The sequence below is a fragment of the Azolla caroliniana genome, unplaced genomic scaffold (genome assembly GCF_043228905.1).
Source record: "Azolla caroliniana isolate FFs.n. ecotype wild unplaced genomic scaffold, voAzoCaro1.0.p SCAF_12, whole genome shotgun sequence".
Lineage (NCBI taxonomy): Eukaryota > Viridiplantae > Streptophyta > Polypodiopsida > Salviniales > Salviniaceae > Azolla > Azolla caroliniana.
In genome coordinates, this window is record NW_028230447.1 from 4,773,868 (window position 1) to 4,797,534 (window position 23,667).

The 23,667-nt window shown below is 37.3% G+C and overlaps 2 protein-coding genes across 2 annotated transcripts; both read left to right on the forward strand.

The window, feature by feature from the left end:
- Nucleotides 1-240: 240 nt before the first annotated feature.
- LOC147856895 (small ubiquitin-related modifier 1-like) lies at nt 241-2,671 on the forward strand. Its single transcript, XM_087328827.1, has 3 exons — nt 241-378; nt 1,966-2,115; nt 2,353-2,671. The coding sequence occupies exons 1-3, from the start codon at nt 265-267 to the stop codon at nt 2,410-2,412; spliced, it is 324 nt and encodes a 107-aa protein (XP_087184953.1). The 5' UTR covers nt 241-264; the 3' UTR covers nt 2,413-2,671.
- Nucleotides 2,672-7,177: 4,506 nt separating this feature from the next.
- On the forward strand, nt 7,178-23,372 carry LOC147856896 (DNA-directed RNA polymerase II protein). Its single transcript, XM_087328268.1, has 13 exons — nt 7,178-7,315; nt 7,401-7,967; nt 8,081-8,168; nt 13,278-13,377; nt 13,469-13,542; nt 13,630-13,701; nt 13,791-13,871; nt 14,020-14,147; nt 14,239-14,311; nt 16,771-16,829; nt 22,334-22,678; nt 22,759-22,858; nt 22,940-23,372. Exons 2-13 carry the CDS (start codon nt 7,888-7,890, stop codon nt 23,147-23,149), a joined length of 1,410 nt encoding a protein of 469 aa, XP_087184394.1. The 5' UTR covers nt 7,178-7,315; nt 7,401-7,887; the 3' UTR covers nt 23,150-23,372.
- Nucleotides 23,373-23,667: the final 295 nt, after the last annotated feature.

Consider the following 23,667-nt stretch of genomic DNA (forward strand, 5'->3'; position numbering starts at 1 on the left):
GTATTTGGGGAAATAAAGAAGCCCCCGGAGAGAAAGGAGGAGGGCATCCGCGGAAAACCAAAATTGATTGGAGGAAGAGAATGTTGTTCTGCGCTGAAAGAACAAAGGAAGAAAAGGCACACGCAGAGGAGAAGGAGAACAGAAGATACATACAGACCCCTGCAGACAGACAGAGGCAGAGTACAGAACCAGACCAGACTCTCTCACACACACACACACACACACACACAGAATCAGAAGCTCTGAGAGAGAGAGATATCAGCTATGGAGTTCGGCAACAACACACAGGGTAGCAATCCAACTCAGCAGCAGCAGCAAACCGGGGAAGACGAGAAGAAACCCCTCGATCAACACCTCAGCCTCAAAGTTAAAGGCCAGGTTCATCCTCCTCCTCCTCCTCCTTTCCTCTCTTCTTCTCTGTCTCTTTGCTTTTTTTCGTACTCAGGTTCAAACAGTAAGGCCTCGTTTTCTCGGTACCCTAACCCTAGACAAACCGATTCTTACATATCATTGCTCTTTCTCTCATGTCTTGATTAACGCTAACCTTGCGAAAATGTTGCTTACAGATTCAGGTCATCTTTCTGTGATTCCTAGACCTAGCCATAGGATGAGGAAGAAGAGTATATCTTTCTGTTATTTTGAAATCCGAGCTATATAAGGAAGAAGAAGATTGCTTTTCTTTCTTTAAAGAGTACACGCTTCTATGATTTTGAAACCATAGCCACGAGAGGAAGAAGAAGATACGTTTTCTTTCATTAAGCAGAACATCACTCTCTGACTTTGAAACCCTAATCATATGAGAAATAAGCAGATATATTTTCTTTTTTTAAAAGAGTACAAATTTCTGAGATTTAAACCTTAGTCATAAGAGCAAGAAGAGAAGAGATACTTTTCCTTCATTTGAAGTGAACGTCTTTCGTTGATTTTGAAACCCTAGCAATCGGTGGAAGGAGAAGAAAATAATGTTTCCTTCACTTATCAAAGAGTCCGAGAAGAAAATAATGCTTCCTTCACTTATCAAAGAGTACATAAATAAATTAGTTTTGTAGTATTAATAATAATATGATACAGATGTTTTTATCTTTCTGTGTCTTTTGAATATGGATCTTTCCTGATTGTTTGCTGCCATATCTTGTTGATCATAGATCTCTCGTTACTTTCTTCTCTGGCTGTTGAATGTCTCGTAGCTGTTGTGATGACAATCTTTCTGCTAGGGTTTTGCAACCCATGAAGACATATCAGATGCGAAAAGGAATATTACTGATGTGCAAAAATCTTAGAACAATTGCTATTTAACTCCTAGACTGTTAAAAGAAATGCTATATACAAGACTGTGGATTCCCTAGCACATTGAATGTTACAGATTTATGCTCGACTATAGATGTTCAACCCTAATAACGTTTCCTTTCCATAAAGAAAGGTGCATGTTCTTGTAACTCTCCAAAAATATATGAACCTTCATGATCATGATTTGCCTGGATGATTATTTTCATTTGTGAGGAGAGCAGGTTTAGTAAATCTTTTTTATGTTAAATGCTGTAGAGTATATATATATATCTATTTATGAATACAGGTTGAATATACTAAATTTGGCCCTTCGATTGGGAACCTGAATAAATTCAAAGTGCATAAGTATAAAATTAATTGAACTTAGGCTCATTGGGAACCTGTATAAATAATATAGAATGTACAGATATGGCAAATAGAAAAGAGTATGTGCTCAATTGAATGACATGACAAATTTTTGGCAGTAGATTTATGTTTTTTCATACAGGTTTACTTCTCTGCTTGCTATTAACCTTTTCTAGCATCCAACTTTACATATTTGTATTTGTGTGTGAAACTGATATTTAGGCTAATATTATAGTTCATCGATATTGAATACATCCACTGCCGCCTTGTCATTTCCAATTTTCTGTATGTGGTGGTATCTCTACTTACTTCACTTTGAATGTGGAAATGCAGGATGGAAATGAAGTGTTCTTTAGAATCAAGCGTTCAACACAACTGAAGAAGCTAATGAATGCATATTGTGAGAGGCAATCAGTAGATCCGAACTCTATGGCTTTCTTGTTTGATGGTCGCCGTCTAAGGGCTGAGCAGACACCTGCCGAAGTATGTGATACATAGAGTCCTTTCTAGTGATGAAGTGCAGTTTAGATTATCTCCATTTCAAAATGCTTGTTAAATTTAGATGTCACCATTTCAAAATTCTGTTGAAGTATGTTTTTTAGGTCTATTTTTCCTTTCGCTTTTCCTCATTTTTACTGAGCTCTGATGCTGCAGTTAAAGCAGCAACATACTTTTAACAGCTAATAGTGTGCTGTCAATTCTTGTTCTGTATTTTTCCAGCTGGAGATGGAGGAAGGAGATGAGATTGATGCGATGCTTCATCAGACTGGTGGATTCTAACTTTGAATTAAAGGGGGGGTTTCTCCTTGTTTTTCTTGTATGAATGATTTGAACAGATCTCTATGAAAGGCTAGGACTTCAGTAATGGGTTGTTTAAGACTCTAAAATCTGTGTTACAGTAGAGCAATTGTGCTTTTTTGTCACCGTGTTTGATACAATTCATGACTGTGCATGCTTGATTTTGCATAGAGCAGTTGTGCGATTGTGACCTGACTCGACACATTTTAATGATTATAATGGTTGACATTATGTATTAAAATCTATATATTATTATTGTAGTTCGTTGGTGAGATGTTGTTGGGCTACATATATCAAAAGAATAAATAGTTCTTCGACATGATGTATACATATATAAGAAAATCTTTCATGTTTTATAGCATGGTACTCTTGTTTAACCTTGCATTGATGTAGGTTTTAATTAACATATTGATCGGGAATGGTGCCATTTCATCCTTCTAATTTGTACACAAAAAATATGTTTGCATATATAGCTAATGGGGGAAAGATAATTGTTTTATGCATTTCTTATTACTCAAAGAATGTAAATGTTACAGCATTTTATGTCATTTGGAATTTTATGTATTGACCTGATACATGCTATCTTATGCTTGGTCATTTGAGCCATAGCATGATAGCTTTAACTTTATTTCTAACTTCTATGGCCTATATCTCTCATTCTCTTTCAAATTATCTAGCTTTATAGGCTTTCATCACGCTGAAAAGAAGTTAGAGCATAAAATGAGGGGTTTCACTAATATTAAAGGTTAGAACCTTCCATTGCTTGATATGTCAGTTGCCTTAACCACTAAATATTAGCCATGTGCATTGCTCTGAGCCACCAAAGGTTTCTACTTATTCTACATGATAGATTCGTTTGAAATAATGTTTTCCATTTCCTCATGTGTAGTATATGTCAGATTCCCCTGAAGTAGTGTATGATTGCATTCCATTCAGCATATTTGTTGTGCAAAATAATTCTCTCCATAACATATTCATCTTTGAGAGAGAACACGGTCTTGTTATCATTGTTAAAAGATGCTTGGTAAATCCCAAAAATAATCATTTTAGACTACATAAGTGTTTTTTGCATTGGAGGTTGTTGATTAGCCATTGATGCCTTGGTAGCTCTTTAGTAACTAGTTGGCAAGTTGGTTTCTCTTTTCATTTAGTGTTTCATATCATTTTTATCAGATTTAAGGTCTAATAGTTGATTTTATCAAGTACACGGGGCTTGCCATAGAATTGATTTTCTTTGAGACTAATCATATAGATATACATTTGGTAGCCTAATGGATTCCTAGAAGAACTTGCCTAATTCTATTGTGGGGATTGTCAACCTTTCTCCTTGAGTTATACCTTCAATGCTTTGCTTATGTTTGGATTTACTTCCAATGTTGATCCTCTTTCCTTAATTACTTCTCTCTTGCACATATTTCATTTTGTTACGAAACAACAATCACTTGTGATTTCTTATTTATTCCTTATGTTTACTACGTTTTTAATCAATGACTTATCATTACAAAAAGTGTTATGTACCTTTTCCAATGGTGTCATTCAATGTTGAGAATGTCTATAGATGATTTTAGGAGATTTCCACTTGTACAATATTATAAATTTTCACATCCACCATGGCATCCACCTTCCCGAGTAGGGTGACAATTAGCAAATGGTTTGCAACTTCAAGAAGTGTTGGCCAATATTATTTGGTCGACAACTCCTATTTGGGCAAAACACTATTGAAACCCCAAGATAATGAATCTTGTGTGAGTTTCTTGAAGAACAAATTGATAAATCCCATCCACCTAGATAATTTAATGTTACAAATGATGAAGGAACTAGTAGATTCAAATAGGAACCGACATAAAATAAACCAAATTTTATTCCCAAATATTCAGTTTGATAACCCGCCACCAGTTCTTCTTCCCCCTTTGGTAGATTGAATCCCTTGCTCATCTTCAAATGTATCTTATGTATGAATAATTGGGATCGTGTTTTATATTTATCAACGTGTGGTATCAACCTCACCCATCTATAATTTCTAGTAAGCATTCTAATAAACCACAATGACATTTGATAAAAGAAACGAAGCCAATTGTGGTCATCATGATAATGTTGTGAATAATGACAATAAAAACATTAGTTATTGTTCCAAGTATTGGTTCAAGTTGTAGCTTACAAACAAATTATTTGCTTTCTTTGTGTGTGTTTTCGTAATTACAAGATCAAAAAGCTTTTTACACCAATGTGTCATGATGTCCTAGTAATAGTGGATTCTAAGGTTGTATTGTAAAGTTTTGGTTTTTGGGAGTGGATAACACAAACCAATCAAAGCTTTTCTCCCACTGCCCCAGCTTCCTTTTGTGACTTCTTTTGACCAAACCATAGTAGCTTCTCAACGATTGGGATTGTTTGGCATTGTTTATCGGGGTGAATGGAATAGATGAGGTCTCAACCTGTCTTGGGATTGTTGGTCTTTCTCTTGGAAGTACCACTTATGATTTACTTGAGGTTGATTCTCTTTCATTAATTGTTATTCCTCTCTAACACACATTTCTTTTTCTTCTGAAACCACAACTTGTAATTTCATGTTTATCCCTTATGTTTAGTACATCATTTATAAATAACACACCATTAGGAAGCGTGTTATGTACCTTCACCACCGATGTTATTTGGTGCTCAAGGTCTTATGAATGACCTTTTTGGGCATCACCACTTGTATTATATATATATATCTATATATATATATCTATCTATCTATATATATATATCTATCTATATATATTGTGTGGGATTTGAGCACGAGGAGAACCAATAAAAGCATGGTTTTTTTATTGTTTTTCTCAACCAAACAACTTCCAAATTTTGAAAGTGCATAAGTCATTTGTACTAGTGTTCCAAAGTTACGCATGAATTGTCATTTTGTAGTGGGTTTCAACTTCCTTTGAATGTTCTTTGAATGTGTTTATGTGTGTTTATATGCAATTACAAGTGTGAGAGGTGTTTGGAAGGAGTATGTTGGAGACGTGTATTTCAAGAATGTATGATGGAAGAATGGTATTTGGGGAAGTGTGTTGGGATAAGGGTATTTTGGGAAAGTGTGATAGAAAATGGCATTCGAAGAAAGTGCGTTGCGAAAAGGGTACTTTAGGAAAGTGCATTGGCTCCCTTGTTTCCTTTTTTTCCTGAGGATGGACTTTAGCTAAATCAATGTCTGAATGCCTGATCTAGCAAAAAAATTCTCCAATTTAGCTCTTCTACACAAAATGCACACTTGAAATGTTTCATTGTCCCCAAAAGCAGAAATGTCATTGGTTGGCCAAAACACCAAGTTTTTCAAGACTTGATGTTGCAAGTTCAACTTTCGCCATTTGCAATCTCCTTTGATTTTAACTTCCTTGTAGAAGCTTTGATTGATGACCTAAAAACCCACCTTGATTTCCACGGAATTTCCGATGAAAAAGATAAAGTGTTGGGAGGAGATCCTCGAGTTTCAGCTAGCGAGTTTGTGATTGAGAACCACTTCACTTTTTTACATGGAAGACCCCTACATGCCCACTTGTACTGCAATAATCCACTCGTCGACAGAGCCTGCACATATGCCTCAATATGTCCAATGCTAACAATGAGCTCTCATTACCCTTTTATAGGTTTTAAGAGCCCATCTACCAAAATAGTAAGTGTTTGTTTTGTAGCACTTGACCTCGAGATTAGACTCTAATCTGACCAAGAATTTATGCATCCCTTTTTGTTTTTATCGCATACGTTGACCATACACTTTGCTTACTATGATGAGATCCAAACCTTCCATCTTATCAATCCAAGAGTAAGCTCTCACCAATTGAGCTATCTCTCTTTGTTGATTTCATCTACTTCTACATCCAACTCATCCTTGCCACTTCTTTGACCATAACTCGAACTCACCATAAATTCAGTTCGAGACGTTTTTCCTCCTCTGCACATGCCATGTCACAACACGGGGTGGTGAGAGTAACAACTGGCAACACCGAACCAAACCGCAAAACCGTGGCTTAACGGTTTCAACAGTTCGGTTCAGGTTCAGGTTTTTTAAAACGGTTCGGTTCGGTTTTAACAGCTAGAAACCGCGGTTTAAATGGTTTAACGGTTTTTATTTTTTTATTTTTTATTTAAATAAAAATTTAAGAATTTGTAAAAATATTAAAAGATAGTTTTTAAACAATCTTTTTATTTTTAGACCTTATTCTCACATTTTAGGAACATCGTAAAAAATTAAAAATAAAAATAAAAAATATATTATAAATTCTTAAAAATTAAAAAATTAAAAATTAAAATATTAACCTATGTTGAAAACCGAAACTGAAGCACGAAACCGCGGATTTTATGGTTTAAATGGTTTAATGGTTTCGTGGTTTGGTTTGGTTTGGTTTAGGTTAATTTTTTTTATTTAAAAACGGTTTGGTTTGGACCCTCTCAAACCGAACCGAACCAAACCGAACCATTGCCGATTGTTAGGTGAGAGGTTAAACCAGAGTTCGGAGTTCGCGAAGCAATAGGAGTCCTCATGAGTTCTTTCCCTTCATTGTTTACTGGCCAGTGTGTCTTGACCAGAGCCAGCCGAGCCGACTCACAGGCCGACTCCATGTGTGAAGCAAGCAAGGGAGACAAAGAGGGGGGGTGTAGTGTGAGGGGCAATATGAGAATTAGGGTAAAACGACAGGCCTATTTTTGGTAATTTCTGACGATTTTGGACTTGGCCCCCTCCGTCGCCATGGCTGTTTCGTTAACCTTTTGATTCGCGCCTGCGTTCCTGCCTGTCTTTCTCGATGCTTCCCCAGCTTTTCTCTTTCCTCTCTCCTCCTCGGATTCGTAATCACCGCCGCTCGATCGCCCCGTTCAGCATGCGTCTTCCTTCCCTTTACTGCAGGTATTTCCTCCCTTCAGAACTTCCGCAAATTACATGCTCCTCGCTTCCGTTTGGTTTGTGATTATGGCTTTCTTTGCATCCTCAGAGATCCTACTGATGTCGAGGTCTAGATTCCATGTCAAGGAAAAACACCTCCTCTGTCCTTTTATTTCGCAACACCCTTCGTACTCTTATTGAGACGGCCTGATCTTATTTTTCGCTCTCCATTCGATTTCCTTGAGATTTGAATGTTTGAGGACACAGTTCTTTTATATTCTCGAAGTCTATGTATGAGATACGATATCAACTTGAGATGCTCGGAGCTTGGAAGGAAATATAACACCGAAAGCAAAGTTGAAATGAAGCAAACCTCCCCAATCCTTTAAAATTTTGATAGCGGATAACATGTCATCTCAGAAAAATGTCTAGATATGATTTCCAATTCATGAGAAGAGCGAGCTCATAGAAAGGGATTAAGGTTCAGATACATGTGTGCAATTATTTCTTGAGAAGTTCACTTAAAAGTTCAGTTTTGAATACTATTTGAAGCGGTAGCATACTGAGGAGGAGGAAAATAACGTCAAATCTATGCCATGGCATTGAGAGTCTGCCCATGTGGCATATGTGACAATGTCAATGCTCCCTCAGCTTGTGCAAAATGCATCAATTCAAGGTGTTATTTTTATGGTTGTATTTTATTTCTACAAAAGATTGAAATTTAGTGTTATTTTTTCATTTGAGTTTTCAATGGTTTTGCCCCCCCCCCCCCCCCCCCCCCACCTTCAGGTTGATTGAGAAATATAAGCTACTGGGAAGCCTGTCAAAGCGCCGTGATAACTTGTATATGGAAGTCCAGGCTCGTCTCAAAGCAAAGGTTCTCTAAATTCAGTTATCTTATTTTGCAATCAATAATTTGGTACCAAATTGTTTTAATTGAATAATCCATTTAGACGGGACATGATTACACTTGAGATACAACTCAAAGATTTGATACTTGAAGGACATGTTACACATTGTTTCGAGGAACTTGGATCAAGATTTATAATGTTGATGGTGCTATTGGAGCCTGTGATACTAGTTACCCTCTTGTTTGTTTTACTCATTGGCAAGAACAATGTCATACTCTTGTGTTCTTATTTGCTCGAGATTTATTTTCTTCCAGGATGCAAGACATGGCCTTTTTCTGTCTCTTATCATGATTGACCATGAAAAGTGTTTGAACACGATGTTTTTTTAAGGTTTATCCAATGATGTAAAAACTACATCTCTTCACTCCATGAAAAGAGATATGTGCTGCCTACACTTTGTAAGGAAGAAGAAGATAGAATGACAGTTTTCTGAAATACGTGAAGGCAGAGATATAGAAACTAAAAACAATTATGGGGATTAACACATAGGAGGATCAAAGAAGTAGACGCAGAACTGCAAAACAAAAACCTACCACCTAAAAAATATACAAGGTAGGAGTGCACACACACATATGTGCTACCCAAGATACATAGAATTTGCTATTAGAAGAAGAGATTAAATGCTGCTAGGACAATTAAGTCATGGCCTCATAAGTACTTATTTAATGCTGAGTGGAATCTTTTCTAAGGATCCCATTCAAACTACAAAATATTGTTTTCGAAGTTGTACTACAGTTCTGAAAACGAGACTATACAACTTTAACAATAATTAGAAAATATTAAATAATATAAAAACTATTTTCTAGTTTAGTTAGAGAAACCTAAAGGGCCTTTAATCCCAACAACCTCCCACTTAAAGGAGCTAGGTTACTCTACTAGACAACGCCCACTCACTCAAGGCAGTGTTAATGAAGTCTTTGAGAAAGACTTTGTTAAACAATCTGCCAGATTCTTGGTGATATCAATCTTTACCGATTGGATTTGACCATTCTCTATCACCTCTCTAATGAAGTGATAGCGAATATCAACATGTTTAGTTGCATGGTAAACATGGTTCTTTGCTAAACATATGGCACTTGGTTATCACAATGTAGTACTGGAATTTGTTTTGGGAATCCAAGCTCACTACACAAAATAGTTAACCAAATGGCTTCTTTTGAAGCCTTTGTAGTTGAGATATACTCAGCTTCTGTAGTAGAGAGTGCAGAAATAGCTCCCCCTACGATAGTATAGATGTAGCCGTAAGTAGATTTTCTTGTTTCTACATCTCCATCCATACCAGAATCACAATAACCATGAAGATTCAAGTTCCCTTTGCCATAACAAATGCATTTTTCCTTAGTGCCTTTGAGATATGTATGGATAGATGTAACCACAACCCAATGGGTTTGTCCAGGTTGAGTCATAAATATGCTTACTATTCCAACTGCATATTCAATATCAGGTCGTGTTGATATCATTGCATACATCAATGATCCACAAGCTGAAGCATATGGGATAGCTTGCATTTTTTTTTGTTTCCTCTATGTCTTTGGGATAATGTGCTTTTGAAAGCTTTACATGTGGTTGAAAAAGCACTGAAGATGGCTTTGCATCAGTCCTATGAAATCTTTCCAATACCTTCTCAATGTGCTTCTCTTGGGACACAAATAGTAACTTCTTTTTGCCTATCCCATTTGATTCTTATCCCAAGAATGTGCTTAGTGTTCCTGAGATCTTTCATAGAAAATACAGATTTGAGTTTGCATTTTAATTCCTACAAACAGATTTCATGCTTTGCTGCAATGAGCTTGTCATCAACATAGAAAACCAAAATAATTGGATGGCCATCAATTTCCTTTTTCATATAGAGACAGACATCTGATTAGTGAAGCAATTTGAGAGCATGATAGAATCAAATTTCTTATATCAAAGATATGGGGCTTGTTTTAGCCCCTAGAGGTTGCGTCAAAGCTTACAAACAAAGTATGCTCTTCCTGGAATCAGGAACCCTTCAGGTTGCAATGTATAGATTTCCTCATTGAGGCTTCCATGAAGGAAAGCCGTCTTTACGTCCATTTGATGTAACTCCAAATCCAAAAAGGCTGATATAGGAAAAAGTGTTCGAAGTGTAGTCATTTTGACCACTAGAGAAAAAACCTCCTGAAAATCAATTCCTTGTATTTGTTTGTACTCTTTGGCTACTAAATGAGCCTATACTTGGGTTTACCTTCAAGAGTGTTTACCTTGTAGACCCACTTGTTGGGTATAGTCTTTTTACCTTTGGGTAGCTCCACAAGCTCCCACATGTTATTCTCATGGAGTGCTTTGATCTCCTCTTGCGTAGCGAACCCCCACTTGATAGAATGCTCACATGTCTTAGCCTCTTTAAGAGTGAGAGGCTCTCCTTCATCTGTTAAAAGTATTTGATGAAGAGATGGATCATACCTTTGGGTTGGACGCGTCAACCTAGTTGATCTCCTAACCCAATGATCTGCATTATTTGGACTTGGTTCCAAATCTAATGGAATATCTTCTTGCTGTAATTCAGGAGTTATTTCTTCATTTGTAGTTGGCTGTATTTGATCGTCATCTTCATGGTCTAAAATTTCTCTATTTTGCTGTCCATCTTCAGGCAATAGAACTGGTTTCTAAATCTCTACTATTCATCACCCTGAGATGCTATTATTGAGTCAATGGTTGGTGGTTGCTGAAATTTCACTCTTTTTTGTTGATTCTAATGAGGTACAATTGCTTTTGAGCAACTTTGCTTCATTGAATGCAACATCACAACACCTGATTACCTTTGTGAGATGTGGTAACCAAATTTTGTAAGATGTGGTAACCAAAATTTGTAACCCGTCTCACCTTCTGCATCGTATCCAAAAAGATGCCTTTGATGGATTTTGCATCCAACTTGTTTCTCATCTCCTATCTAATGTGCACAAAAGCCTCACAACCAAAATTGTGCAGATGATCATACAAGTTGGATTTGCCAAAACAAATCTCCTCCAATATTCCACCTTTAAGTGAATTGTGTGGGGATCTATTGTTAATATGCGCACTGCAGTTTGTAAAGCTTGTCCCCAAAATGCATGAGGCGGATTAGCTATGGACAACATACATCAAACCCTATTGTATCGTTCAACCACTCCATTAGATGTTGGATTGTATGGAGCTATAAGCTCTCTTTTGATTCCATTTTCTGCACGAAAAGTTGTAAATTGACTACCATTGTACTGTCCTCTATTGTCTGTCCTTAGACATTTCGGTCATGATAAGGCATGAAACTTTCTAAAAACAGCAAACACCTCAGTCTTATCCTTCGGCAAATATGCCCAAGACTTTTTGGAGTAGTCATCAATGAAAGTTACAAAGTGTAAGGAGCCTCCTAAGGATTTAGTGGGCATAGTATGCAATGAAGGCATGGTAGAGGATGAATGTCACTTGCTCTTCACATGCTCGTTCAAGATATGCTGACATACTAAGAGGGAGTGATAACTTGAGTGCCATACTTAAGACACCACTGAGAAGGTTTACCTCATATGTGTATGCGTTATTCACACATAGAGATTTTGTGCTTCAATGTATGAATACCCCTTCTTAGGAAGGAGACACATATCAAAAACACATGTATACTCTGGTCCCATAGGTCAAAATTGGCCTCTTTATTGACTATAAAAATTCTAATTCTAATTCTCTAACCTCCATAGTCGAATCCAGTGCCATCAAATTTCCTGAATTCTACTACAACATCGGCTGATGTATTTGCCATGGTGAAAGAAGGAATACAAAACAAACAGGGAAAATAAGTCTCCCACTTATTCAAGGTGGAAGAGTAATCAATGGAGATCCTGAAAGGATGCAACACTCACTTTGTTACCAGCTGTAAGTAGAAGATAGAATGACAGTTTTCTGAAATATCTGAAGGAAAACATATAGAAACTAAAAACAATTATGAGGTTTAACTCATAGGAAGGATTAAAAAAGTATAAGAAGTTCTGCAAAACAAAAGTCTACCACTTAAAACATATACAAGGTAGGAGTGTACACATATATATGTGCTATCCAAGATACATAGAATATGGTCTTAGAAGAAGAGCTTTAAATGCTGATGGGACATCTAAGTCATGGCATCATAAATGCCTATTTAATGCCGAGTGGATCCCATTCAAACTACAAAAGTTGCAGTACAGTTTTGAAAACGAGACTGTACAAACTTAACAAAAATTAGAAAATATTAAATAATATAAAAACGTTTTTCTAGTTTACTTAGAGAAACTTAAAGGGCCTTTAATCCCAACACACTTGACCTTGTCCATATACGAATGGATAAGGTTAGTGTTTGTTGCACATGCATGAATTGTTTATGAGAACTTCTTGACATATTGTTTTTCTTTACAAAATGTTTGTATTTGTTTTTATTATACAAATATTATGTGAGGGTTTATTGTAATCCTTAATTTAGTTTACTATTGTTTTCTTGGTGACAATCGTTTGGTTTAAATTGCTTGAATTTCTTTTGTCATTGGATGTGTTGATCGTTTCGAGTTTTTGCATGGCATTTATGAGAGATGTGATATATTCTGATAATTCTTAAGGTCTATGCTATAAAAGCAGTGTAATAATCTGTGAGCTCTCCGAGTTTAAGCTAACATTCCTAGTTGGTTGTGACGGAGTATGCCTCATGCAAGAAACTTGATGTACAAAAGTTAAAAGTAAGCTCTAATACCTACATTGCTAATTGCAAGGAGGATTACAGATAAAAATAGTTGACTACATCTAAAAATAGTGGGATTACAGTATGTGGAGATGCAGAGATCTAATTGCAAGGAGAATCTAATGATTGATCTAGAAAATCATCATAATCACATGCTTCAAAATTTTCTCCTTTTGACCACTTCATTGCATGGACATACATGTTTTTTGTTATATTTTAATGGGACATTTTGCTATACATATATTAGTGGAGCACCGGTTTTTATTTAAAAGTATTGAGTGTCTACCTGTTAACCAATGTGGAGGCAGGAAGATGTGAGTTAATCATTTTCAATTTCTTAAATTGGGAATGCCACTGAGTAGTTTCAAAATTTCAGCATGAAGCAGATAAACAGTATCATTGGCGTATGGTACACAAAAATAATATCTCTAAACTGGAGGAAAGATTGCAAGAGTCTGAAAAAGAGCTTAAAGAAGGTTAGCTGTAGTTTATGAAATAGAATAATAAAGTACATCTGTTGAATCTCATAAATGGTTTTTGAGATATTTGATTTATGTATTTTCCCAGGACAAGAGGATCTAATGATTAAGCAACAAGATTTAGATACACAGTCGCATTTTCTTGCTGTAGCATCAGCACAGGTTTGCTCATACTTTTCATTTAGCTGTATAGATAGTTAATTCTTTGTATACTCCACAAAATAATTTGATTTCTTTCTTCTTTGTAAGTTAGCAAAGAAACAGGTGGAGCAGCTAGGTCAGCATCAGCCAGATCTTGTTCAAACCCATAATTTGCAACTTGTATGATCTAAAACCTCTTTATTTTGGTTATGTTTCTAAATTCTTACTCTTTTTTATTTAAAACTAGAGACATGTGCTTTATTTTCTAGAAAGAAATAAGTTTGGAAATACACCAAAGGAGGAGATTTGTATTTCGTCAACTTTGCAAGTTTTTTCCATTAAAATACATGGTATTGTCCTGATCTTTATTTATTTTTATGTCATAATCGATGAGAATGTTAGAAGTCAAATTGTTTTTCCTTTATATTAAAGAATAGACTGAGATTGCCAGAATGGTAGTGCATAATTTTACTGGAGTATTATTGTTTGGTGTCCTAGCCAACTGTTGGAGGAGGTAATAAGGAAACTTCGAGCATGTCCCCATCATGGACTATCTGTGGCTCTCGCTTACCGGTTGGTGATGACCCTCATTCAGTTGGAAAGCAAGACTTGGCAGCATCATTGGGGTAGGTTAACAAGCAAAATTCTCGTGATGTCTATTAGATTTTGCTCTGTGTGAAATTTAGAGAACCCTTAATTTTGTTGTTCTGGATGCAGCTACATGCTTCAGTTACTGCACCTTGCAGCTCATTATCTTGGTGCACCTTTGCTGCATAATGCACATATTAAGGTATGTCGTGTTTTCTTGATGTGATTTTGACTTTGTAATTTTATATTTTGGTATTGACTTGGATTTGCTGCCATTCTCTCCAGTTGATTTTGCTCTCTAGGGAGACATGCTTATGTCGTGCAAATGTAGTGCCTAAATAGATGGATACAGTCTGTGTCTGATTATATATGTGGGTTTAATGCTCTCTTGCTTTTAAATCTTGTCTTCTCATGCTCTCTTGTTACATACAAATACTTCTAGTCAACTTATTGCAGTCCAGTTCTTTTACTATAGTACTTGTAATCTATATTCAAGTTTATTGTCAACTTTTTCTCATATATCAAGCACAGGAATATTCTTGGATCATAACAATTTATTTTCATAGACGCGATCTTGCATAGAATATCAGATCTCTAGAAATTTTCAGGAAAGATCTTGAAGTTGTGAAAGAAGCAAGAAAGCTATATTAGTATTTTTAAAAAGTTGTCTTGTCTATGGGAACATCAAACCAAAATAAATCTAAGTAAAAAAATAATAGAAGTAGACTAAGATGTGACCAAAGAATCTTGTCATCTATACATGTAAGATTCTTGAGTCAGACATATCGTAATTTTTGTCTTTGGAAGATCTCTAGCATAGGTCAATCCAGAATGGAGAGGTTTCCTAGAGGCCAAAATCAGCTTAATAGATGAATCTTGATTATAAATATGGGCGAATTAATGTCATCCATACTAAAACAAGAATAAAAATTCTACATTGGCTCCATCACTATTACGTGAACGCATGTGGTGGAATGATCTTTGAGATGCTTTACAAGCATGAAAGTGCATAGCTAATATGTATGAGAGTTGTGATGACCAGACTTCATATCCAAAGTTGGTTGGTGTGGTAAAAGATATTGTGAAGAAGTTTAAAAAGTGTGTCTAGGTGTCCTTAACACGGAACAAACATGGCGAACAATTATAGTTCGTGCATTGAAGTCTCCTAATAGGTCCCCATAGTAGCAAATCTTATGATATCATCATATGATGGTAGATATGGTGATTCACTGAGAGATGCTGTATTTTGTGGAAAAGGTAAAACTAGGATTGAAGCATCATTTAACATGGTGGTATGCTGTAACTTGTGATTGATCATTGAAATGCTCAGAATGACGCAACACTTGGTGCTCTCCTAGCAACAAAGTTTGTAGCAAATCTTATGATATCATCATATGATGATAGATATGGTGATTCACTGAGAGATGCTGTATTTTGCGGAAAAGGTAAAATTAGGATTGAAGCATCATTTAACATGGTGGAATGCTGTAACTTGTGATTGATCATCGAAATGCTCAGAATGACTCAACACTTGGTGCTCTCCTAGCAACAAAGTTTGTAGCAAATCTTATGATATCATCATATGATGGTAGATATGGTGATTCACTGAGAGATGCTGTATTTTGCAGAAAAGGTAAAATTAGGATTGAAGCATCATTTAACATGGTGGTATGCTGTAACTTGTGATTGATCATCGAAATGCTCAGAATGACTCAACACTTGGTGCTCTCCTAGCAACAAAGTTTGAGATTGATTAATTGCGGATGTCAGATGCAGGCAGTGAAGTAAAACTGTACCAATCAAGGTATTCACGTCCTTATGAGCATTGCATTTGGATACAAAGAAAGTCTCAACTCTAATTCTATCGTATGATGAAAGCTTACATTGGTATCTGTGCAAAAAGCAATTTTATTGCCACTCAGGCTGATGATGGCAAACCTGGTTTTATATACCTGCCGAATGGTCATGTTTGGCAATCATTACCTGCTTTGCAAATTCTTGAGGCCCCTATTCCAGAATTGGTGGAAAAGGAACAATAGAGATTGGTATTCAAGAGCAATAGTCAATGCTCACAGTGCACATAAATAATTTTTTCTAAGTTGATTGAAGATAGAACCTGGTAGTTGTGAAAATATCTCTACATTCATGTTTATGATAGTGGTTTTGACCATTGGACGTGGTATGGCAATCCATTCTTTCATTGCTTGGGAAAGTGCTCTTTGGTTTGTCTTTAGCAGTGGCTTCAAAATGCAACACATTTGAGACGGGACATGCCCAATTGCTAAAGCTATTTGGGTGCTTTTTGCTCAGGGAGCCGGAGCTTTACTCTCCCCTTAGTAAAGGTAGTGTTTGAAGACCTTCAGTATTGAGGTCTATGATATAATTGGGGTATGAGAAATGAGTTCTTAGTTGGTGGTCTTCATGGAGTACCACAACAGGTATGTAGGTCAATTTGATAGTTCTCGTAACTGAGCTGTGCAGGCACCTTGTCCTTAGATGCATACCTATATGACAGCTAGTCTTACAACATCTTAGAAGGTTCGTTTTGCCATTGAGATCCTCACTATTATAGTAGGGCCAACAAGGAGTTTTTTATTGTCATGTTGTACTATATTTTCTAACAATATATTTTATTTTAAAAAGAGCATTTTTCTTTTTTAGGGTTCTACATCAAAGATCTGGCAAAGATCATCATATTGGGATTCAAGTTCTGCTTACAGGTAATATTGTTTATATTAATAACCCTTTGGGAAAATTACCAATTACTGCTACAGATGTGGGAATTCTCAAATCACCATCTACATTTCACAAAGCTAATTAATACCATATTATCATAAATAAACATCAAGTAAAGCTTTACTACCTACTAAGACAAACAAATAACCAGAACTAATGTATTACTTATTGCAAAGCATAATTAAGAATAACGGAAACATAATTAACCACTAAACTTGTTTGTTCTTATGCTAGTTTCGGGTTTAGCATTTGTTCTTATGCAATTTAAAGGTATGGTAATGGTATGGTGGAGGTGGGCTGGAATAGGCATAGGCTCTTCGCCTTGTGGGTCTCATTTAGAGCTTTAGGGAAAAGGATGTACAACCACAGTGGTAGTGATGACTGCTTTGGCTTCTTCCCTCACGTCGCTTGCAGTTCTAATTGGATCACATCAACTAAATTGACAGGCTGGTCCTGATAGTTTGTGATAGTACCTGCCCATCCATTGGCAATGTTATAATGTTTGTGGTGGAGCAGCAGAACTATACGTTGATCATGTCTGTTTCACCAAACGGGCCAATGTACAATATGCCGCACAGTCATTCCACTGTTGACTGCATGATCCAGATCCAGGATGCCCTTTGCCACTCTCAGACTCATACTGTCAGGGGTTTTAAGTACAACTTTATTCACAAAACCACAGCCACTGTTTTGAAACCGAAACTGACCATTATCAGGCATAGGAACTCAAGATAGAGCCCCAGCTGGATAGGCGGAATTGCCACAACTCAGACTGCAACTATAATCACAATGAACACTGTTGTTGCCACGACTCCAAATGCAGCTACGTTCGTAATGGACACCATCCTGACTGTGATTGTGATTGCGACAATGCCTGTCCCTACCGTGTTGACTGTTGGTCTGATTTGTGAGACAACATATCCAAGTGTGGCCAGGATCATGGGTATGGTGGGAGGTTCAAAACTGCTACTTGGCCAACCCACAGAATACTGTACATCCAGTTAACAGCCATCAGATTTCCTTTCAGTAACCCTCGCATTAACGAGGTCCTAATCCATACACTCCACTACACTGCTACCATGAGGTAGCCGAGCCCCACATGCAAACAGGTCCACTGACCAGGATTCAGCTGAAGAAGTTGACCATAGCCATTCGCTGGCCCTTGAATGGTAGCATTGCCACTAGGTCAGCCACATCAGCAATTAATGATCCGATTGTTAGGTAGATAACTTAATTGGGGCTTGTATCGGTGACATGGTACATGGTTTCACCCAGCAATAAAACTGCACTGCGGATGCTTATTTCGAGCTAGAGTGGATCCAGCACCAAACTCAAGAATGAGTTTGGGACATAAACTGCAAGACTACAAAATGAATGGGATAGGATAATGTGGAGCAATTGGCATTCACCATTGGAACATGCAGTCGCCTGACCTCTTCAGGGGAATGTAGAAACGTTTTGGACCCAACAGAATCAGCCCTATTAACAAGGTCCCATCACTTTTGGCGGTGGCCTCTGACAAGATATAGTTGGTTTCTACGGAATGTCAAGTATCCACCCCAATGAAACAACTCCTACATTATGCACAGAACCACAGAGGTCAAGCAGCTGCAGGCATCGGCTGCACCACCTATGGTTAGTTCTAGATGGAAAATCCTGTGTCTCAACCTGCTAATCATTGTTGTGGATCCCTGATGCTTGATGGCAGCACACATGTGCGTGTCATCAGTACGCATATGTATAAGCAACTTGGTTTGTCAAAAATACATCTGACCTGAGCTTGAGAGTTGTTTCAAGCAGTAACGGAAAAATCTAGGAATCCAAGTTTGCATTGACTACAGGATATTAAAGGCCGCCACTATCTGCGATAGTTTTGCTTCGTAGACAGTATAGACACCATTGTGGGTCATGAGACATGTAGCTTCATGGACAATTTTAGTGGGTATAATCAGATGTGAATGGTCAAGGAGGGTTAGGAGAAGACTGATTTTGGCATGGACTGGGACGTATGGTTTGCAGTGGCCATGGTGTTCATCCTTAAGACAAGACCAGCGACTTTCTAGGGCATCATTGCAAATTTTTTGAGTCATACATCCTGTCAATCATGCAGGTATTTCTCAATGATTTCGCAATGTTTGGTGTGGCTGAGAATCATCCTTCTGACATAGTGTCTTGACAATGGCTGCAAGGCATGATTAAGCTGGCCATGTTTTCTGGCTATATTGTTTGCAAGGAAGGTATTGGGATGAACCCAGGGAAAAGTTAAAGTGATTCTTGATGTGCTGGCCTCTATGACTGCCTTGGCTGGTTCCTAGGTACGTACAGTGAGGTTCTTTGATATTTGTTCCAATTTTGTGACCTTGCTATACACAACTGTCTACCAGACACCTTTCTCTTGGACTCAGATCATTGAAAAAGTGTTCCGGCCTTTAAGATCATCTATCCAACACATCATACTGGAAATCTGAACCTCAGGTCTTTGTGGATGCCTCGAACATCTTTATTGGCTCTCTTGATGCAAGTATACAAGAACAATTGGTGTCTGGGAGTCTATAATGCTAATCAGAAATTCATGTGCTGAAAATTGATCCTCCGAGAGTCGGAGTTTGCCATTTTTCACATTCCGGACACAGAATGCCATTGCACACTATTTGTATTGTTGATGGAATCCTTGTTCTTGAACGCTTACGGACTTTGACCAATGGCTAGTGAACATGACATTCTTTTTGGAGAATGGAGTACCCCTAGATGCAATGCAATCTGACATTATAACTTCTGCTTACTGGGTGGTACAATCTACTACAAGGACACTAACCATATTTGGCAGTGCAATGTCTGGAGCCATGAAACACCAAGACCCACATAGTGGCATCACCGTTTTCATTATGTTGTGTAAGGCACTGCATGACAAATTTGACAGAGCAACTCATGTGAACAACGGTGCAGAAAGGTGACATTCGTACTGCTAAGTAGCGTGACACGTTCAAGCACCTCAGTCAGCCAGTGGAAGAAGTCTGCATGCCACACTGACATGTCCTACCTGTCAAGTCATCCTAGAAACGAGGCCTTCACTTGTCTGACTGTTCAAATCTACGTTTGCACACAGGGTACTGATATATCATTGTGGCCAGAGACTACTATGTTGTGGAAGCAGAAAATATTTAACCAAAATAAAGCTATTAAATAAAAGCAAGAAGCATACGAGAAACAAAGACACAAGAAATTTAATGAGGTTCGGCTAATTTTGCCTATGTCCTCAGACACTACCAAGATTAATATTTCTCTAAGAAATATTACAAAAGAAGAAGCACCAAGACCAAACTATTATAGATGAGTTTGAAAATAAGATCCCTAAACCTAGGGGAGGGGAGTTCAATTACAAGACTCCCCCCTCCTTCCCACACCTTTCAATGTGGGATATGGGAAAAAAATGAGCCATCATTCACATACTGTACCAAATAGGTTGTAGTGAATCCGCTCCCTGAAAGCACTACTGCCTCAGCAGAACAGTTTCTATATGAAAACATCTTCTGCTGCCCCATTGAGTTGGTGAGTAACCAAGGTGGGCACTTCATCAACTGCATCATCTGGAACCTCATGAACCATATGCTATGATCGACAAGCATGTACTACATACAACTTGTAGGCTAACTTCCATGCAGAGTTGATACATGCAATGCTATAAAGTGTCTTCAAAAAGATTGTTGGAGAAAACATAACAGATTGGGAACACAAGCTGCAATCCGCTCTATGGGCATACCAAATGAGCTAACAATGTGCCATATCATTCAAGCTAGCATTCAGGATGAATGACGTCATGCTGGTTGAATATTACGTTGCCACTTTATGTTCCAAGTTGTAAATCACCTGGATGAAGACACCGCCTGACATGAACCATTGGAAAGTGATGCTACAGATGGTACCTATGGAATGGGCAGCCTAAGCAGCTAGATTGAGCCACGACTCATTAATGGTTCCATATGAGTCACTGCTATGAAATATTGCTGCCAAACCAAGTAGATGAGGAAAATAATGCCCTGCCATTTGGACACTGAGCTGAAGGGAAACCTGAGGTCAGACCAGTAAGTTGTCACTTTCTAAAGTTTGTGACACACTCCCTGCCTGGCTCCTCGAGCATAACCAGGAGGGCCTCCTTAGGATTGCAGAACCACCAACACATCCTTGTTTAGAGGACCATTTCCCATCTATAGTCGATTAAGAGAAATACAAACCATATTCAAGTACGAGAAGTAGATACTCTAACACTCTATATAGAAACTTAACATTTGAGCTATGGGTTAAAAATGAGGGTCAAGGCTTTGAGGATTAGATTAGATATTTTGTTTGCTTCCATAGAGAGGCCCAATATTGACCCATGGGACCTAAGTAAAAAAGTTTTCTCAATGTGTGTTTCCTTTCTAAGAAGGGATATTCATATTTCTAAGCACAGAGTCTCAATGTGTGAATATGGTAAAACACATATGAGAGAAATAAAGACCAAACAAAAGATTACATCTTAAGTGTTGTCTCGTCTTTGAGAACAAATCAAAATAAAATAAATATTACACAGTAAATATGATAGAAAGAGACTAGAGAATCTGTTTTTCGGCACATGTGAGATTCTTGAGTTAGATATATTATAACTTTCGTCTTCGAAAGATCTCTAGCATAGGTCAATCTACCATGGAGAGGTCTCCGAAGTGAGGGAGAACCTGTGATGGCCGGAGATAATGGCCTTTATCTGTAGATGACAAGAGAGACAGAAAGAGAGGGGAAAAAGAGGCCAAAATGGCCTATAAGACCAAACAAGAGATTACGTCTTAAGTGTTCTTCTATGAGAACAGACCAAAATAAATGCTATTAAGTAAATAAGATAAGAAGATACTAAAGAATTTTTCTATCGGTACATGTAAGCTCATGAAAGCGCTGAACGTGACCTTGTCTTTTGCATTAGTAGCCACAAGGTCTTTGCATCTTCCTTTTTTGCCCTTTTCCCTTTTCTTTGCCTCTAGGTTTGTTCCTTTGGTACCAATGCCAATGTAATATTTAGATAGATTAGATAGATTTTATTGTTGTCTTCAGAGGTCAAATATGTTAAGTGAAATGTATGTCAAGTACTTAGCAGTGCATCAGGTCCCGGGGTGGAGGAGTTTATTTCTCTGAAGAAATCACAAAATTCCTTTGAAAGGCAAGACATCTGCATGATTTAACACATATCTAGATATATATATATATAACAAGTGTGTCAAATACAACATAATATAGCAAGTGGGGCCATATGTAATTTTGACTAATAAATGTTGAACAATGGCTGTAGAGTTCATGAAAAATACATGATTTTATTATAGCTGAGTATTTGTGGTAAACATAGCACTTTCTTTGGACTAGATTTAGTTTAACTCTTTGGATTGATATAATTTTTGCTACACTGCTAAGGCTTGATCCTAGGGAATATTGATGCCATCTTCTATTTTTATCTGTTTTTCAGTGATGAGTACCCGTTGTTTATTCCAACACATGCAAGTTCTCCATTCGAAGAGCAGACATTTTCAGGAAAAGGGACAAGCATAATGGGGTTTTCAACCATGGAAGGAACTAGTGACAGTAGGGTAGAAGATATCTATGGTAATTCTAAATATGGTAGTAGTTCATTGCAGACCATAGAAATGCACAGTGAAGTGAGAAAAGGTATCAAGCTTCTGAAAAGGAGTATAGCCTGTGTCTCGTCCTATGGCTACAGTCATCATCTGGTACCTGTGCCGTCCAATATGTCTACATTCCAAATGCTCACTGAGCTTTTGTTTATGCTTTCATCTAAGGATGTTAGGCAAAGGTATGCTTTTATTTTTTGTAAATGTAAAAGGGAATCCAATGCTGTGTATGATATTATTGAATGTGATTTTTAATATGCAGGAGCAGCAAAAATACAATGCAACAGATAAGCAACCTTACCGCGAGTGCCTTGTCGAGTGTGAGCACTATGGAAATAAGCTGGCAAGGGAGAGGCAGCAGAGTATGTCATCGTTACTCTTATTTGTTCATGATTATCAAATCAGTGATTTTAATTTGCTCCCTAATATGCTCGTCTGCTCAGGATTTTAAGGTTAGTATTGGAGGAAATGGGAGTGTTGCAAACAGCTTTTATTGTATAGCAAGGGATTTTAATAGCATGGAAAGGAAGGTTGGAGAGAACGTGTCAGATGAATGGAATTTGGTGGAACATCTTACTCTTCCCCCACCACCTTCGGATTCTGAAGATGTAGAACATTGGACTCGAGCAATGTTTCTGGATGCCACCAAGTAATGTACAACTTCGTTCATGGTTTGTTCATATATGTACAGATGCACCACTTGTATATAGCACTTTCATTTATTAACATTGCCTCTCTAAAGAGGGAGGCTTATTGTTTTGAGAAGCCAGTACAACCTGTATGTAAGGAAGTAGTGGTTTCCTTTTGAAAGATCACACAAAATGTTGTTCTAGTCATAGTTAGCTTCTCTAACCAGATGCAGTTTTATCAATGTCCTATGCATGTAGTGTGTTGATTTAAATATTTTAATGCAACAAAGTAAAGATTGTTGAAGCAATCCAATCTCAGTGTATTATTGAGGACAAATATTTTTATCCAAAATCATATTTGATCAATGAAGCACTACCCGACATGTGGATGAGAATGTTTCAAGATATAAAGATTAATATGCATGTTATGTACCCAGAACTTCTAACATGTCGAACTTTTGAAACAAATGTTCAATTTAAGAGGATCTTGTTCATGTTTTGCAAGCTAGATTTTGTCAATGTATAAGTTTATAACGTTACAG

Excerpts from the sequence above, each read along its gene's own strand:
- LOC147856895 (XM_087328827.1), top strand. The coding sequence starts at position 265 with ATGGAGTTCGGCAACAACACACAGGGTAGCAATCCAACTCAGCAGCAG. Across the intron at positions 379-1,965 it reads GCCTCAAAGTTAAAGGCCAG|GATGGAAATGAAGTGTTCTT; the intron begins GTTCATCCTCCT and ends GTGGAAATGCAG. Across the intron at positions 2,116-2,352 it reads CTGAGCAGACACCTGCCGAA|CTGGAGATGGAGGAAGGAGA; the intron begins GTATGTGATACA and ends GTATTTTTCCAG.
- LOC147856896 (XM_087328268.1), top strand. The coding sequence starts at position 7,888 with ATGGCATTGAGAGTCTGCCCATGTGGCATATGTGACAATGTCAATGCT. Across the intron at positions 13,702-13,790 it reads AAACCCATAATTTGCAACTT|AAAGAAATAAGTTTGGAAAT; the intron begins GTATGATCTAAA and ends TTTATTTTCTAG. Across the intron at positions 14,148-14,238 it reads GACTTGGCAGCATCATTGGG|CTACATGCTTCAGTTACTGC; the intron begins GTAGGTTAACAA and ends TTCTGGATGCAG.